Here is a 3,151-nt window from a genome sequence, read left to right on the forward strand (position 1 = left end):
GCATGGGTGAGTATGTGGATAGGTGGGTGCTATAATACACTCTCTTCAAGGACTCATTCAGTAGCTAGTCACCTGGTTCTTCCTAGGTCCCCCAGGCTCCTCCCACCATCATTCAGCAGCTACCTCAGCAGCCACTCATCGCACAGATTCCCCCTCCCCAGGCTTTCCCAGCTCAAAGGTCTGGAAGTATTAAGGAAGGTAAGTGTTCGATATTAATATTGTGGTGAGCTTATGAAATTCTCTACTGGAAGGGAAAATATTTTGTAAGCAGGATAGTCATTTAGAGTCAGCTTCTGGCTACTCAACTGAAGTCATCTGTTACCAACATGAAAATGGCTTTAACTCTGAGAAATGTTTCCATAATGGATATTGCCGAGTGAAGAAAAGATATAAAAAAAAGAGGACTTGCCAGGCTGGTGTGGCTCCGTGGTTGAGTGTTGATCCATGCACCAAGGGGTCACCAGTTCTATTCCCAGTCAGGGCACATGCCCAGGTTGCAGGCTTGATCCCCAGCAGAGGGCATTCAGGAGGCAGCCAATTGATGTTGCTGTTTCTCTTTCACCGATGTTTCTTCTCCCTCTCCCTCTTCCTTCCTCTCTGAAATCAATAAAAATATATATCTAGCCTATATAATAAAGAGATAATATGCAAATTGACCGTCATGCACTCACAAAGATGGCTGCCTACCACCAGGCCAGCATGGGGGTTAGTGAGGGACGACCAAACAACTGAACAAGCAGGCTGCATGGGGTGACCAAGCCAGCAGGGGGGTGAGGGACAACCAAATGACAGAACAAGCAAGCTACGTGGGGTGACCAGGCCAGCAGGGAGGGCAGTTTGGGGCAACCAAGCTGGCGGGGGGGGGGGACAGTTAGGGGCAACCAGGCCGGTGGAGGGGGTGCAGTTGGGGGCAACCAGGCCAGCAGGGGGCAGTTGGGAGCAATTAGGCTGGCATACAGAGGCAGTGAGGGCCGATCAGGTGAGCAATTAGAAGCCAGAGGTCCAGGATGGTGAGAGGGATGTCCGACTGCCAGTTTAGACAGGCTCGGGCCTAAACTGGCAGCCAGACATCCTCCGAGGGGTCCCACACTGCAAGAGAGCATAGGCCGGGCTGAGGGACCCCTCGAGTGCACAAAATTTTGTGCACCAGGCTTCTAGTTTGATAATAAAAGGGAGTGTAGTACTGATACATACTACAACATGGATAATCTTGAAAACACTATAAGTGAAAGATGCCTGTCATAATAGATGGCATACTGTATGATTCCATTTATATGAAATATCCAGAACTGTATCTATAGAGAAAGCATATCTATAGCCAATCTATTGAGAAAGCCAAATGACTGGAACGACCAGTCACTATGATGCTCACTGACCACCAGGGGGCAGACGCTCATTGCAGGAGCTGCCCCCTGGTGGTCAGTGTGCTCCCACAGCCAACTTCCCCCGGTCGGCTAACCTCCGGCGGTCCATTCCCCCCCACCCCGCCCCCCTGGGCCAGCAGGCCCCGATTGCCTGATTGGGGCCCAGCCCCAGGCTGGGACAGGGAACCAGAGGTGAGTGGTGGCGGACACGGCCCCTTCTTGGGGCAGGTGGCCAACCTCCTGCGCCCTGTCCCTCCCCGAGGTGGGCAGGCCCTGATCGGCCTGCCACTCACTTGCCATGGTGGTGGCACAGCAGTGAGGGAAGGAGAAGGGGGGGAGGCAGGGAACTGCACAGTGGTGGCGTCGGTATCAAGCGTTGGTTCCTTCTGTGCCTGTGTCCCATTGCCTACTCTCCCCCCCCCCCCCGGGGGCCTTTGGGCCCTGATTGTCCCAGCCCTGATCGCAGGCCAGGCCTAGGGACCCCATCCATGCGCAAATTTCATGCACCGGGCCTCTAGTATTTTTAGTAAATAAATACATAAAAATTGTGCTAAAAAACACAAAGCATAAAATTTACCATCTTAACTATGTTTAAGTGGTGTTAACGATGTTCATAGTTATGCAACAGATCTTTAGAACTTTCTCATCTTCCCAAACTAAAACTCTGTCCCATTAAACACTAACTCACATTCCCCTCCCCCAGCCCCTGGCACCCACCTAATTTCTGTGTCTATGAATCCGACTCCGCTAGGAACCTGATGTAAAATGGAATCACACAGCATGTGTGATTCCTTTTGTGGCTGGCTTATGTCACTGGCATGATGTCCTCAAGGTTTATCTGTGCTGTCGTGCTTGTCAGAATATCCTTCCTTTTTAAGGCAGAATAAAACCAGAATGAGTTACTACTCATGCCCACATTTTGCTCATCCCTTCATCCATCTGTGGGCACTTGGGTTACTTTCACTCTATCTCAAGAGTCTTAAGTTAATCACATCTGCAAGGTCCCTTCTGCCCTGTTCTGGGGATTAGAAAGTGGACATCGCTGGGGCCATTGTTCTGCCCACTGCACTAACCAATCACAATATCTCACAAATTGTGGGTGCGTTCTTTTTTATTTTATTTATTTATTATTATTTTAAAATATATTTTTTATTAATTTCAGAGAGGGAGGGAGAAAGGGAGAGAAAGATAGAAACATCAATGAGAGAGAAACATAGATCGGCTGCCTCCTGTATACTCCCCACCGGGGATCAAGCCTGCAACCTGGTCATGTGCCCTGACCAGGAATTGAATCAGCGACCTCCTGATGTATTGGATGGTGTTCAACCACTGAGCACACTGGCCAGACATCACTTGATATTTTTTTATTTAAAATTTAGAATTGTACTTTAAACATTCCTGTTAATATGTATTTTTGTTATTTGATTCATATGTCAACCTAATTCTGCCTCCTAACATCTTGCTGCTGATATTTGGCTAGGGGAGAAAGTGAAGAGGCATGGAAGAGAAAGTCCTCTTGGTTCTCACCTCTGTCCCCTTCTGCTCTGCTGGTGGAGGAAGAACTGCAGAGTTGGAGCTTCCTTGGGAAGTAGAGAATCATGGAATTTCATTAGAGTGGGGTTAGGATTCAGGCCAATATGTGGACAGTGAGTCCCACATACATTTTCCTTTTCCATTTTCATTCATCCTAGGGATCTGAGACAAGGATGCATCCAGGGTCTAGGGACAGTGAGATCTGGATGCAAAGACCTACTGCAAAGGTTCCAATTATTAGTCAAAGCTGATTA

General features: G+C 48.6%; 1 protein-coding gene across 2 annotated transcripts in view; it reads left to right on the plus strand.

Moving 5' to 3' along the window:
• LOC102242497 (chromosome unknown open reading frame, human C21orf58) overlaps nt 1-3,151 on the plus strand; it is a 17,839-nt gene that overhangs the window by 3,575 nt on the left and 11,113 nt on the right. For both annotated transcript variants that reach the window (XM_014549958.1, XM_014549959.1), the window contains exon 5: nt 87-198. In XM_014549958.1, coding sequence (XP_014405444.1) covers nt 87-198 — 112 coding nt within the window. The remainder of the gene's footprint in view (nt 1-86; nt 199-3,151) is intronic.

This window comes from Myotis brandtii, unplaced genomic scaffold (genome assembly GCF_000412655.1).
Source record: "Myotis brandtii unplaced genomic scaffold, ASM41265v1 scaffold577, whole genome shotgun sequence".
Taxonomy (NCBI): Eukaryota; Metazoa; Chordata; class Mammalia; order Chiroptera; family Vespertilionidae; genus Myotis; species Myotis brandtii.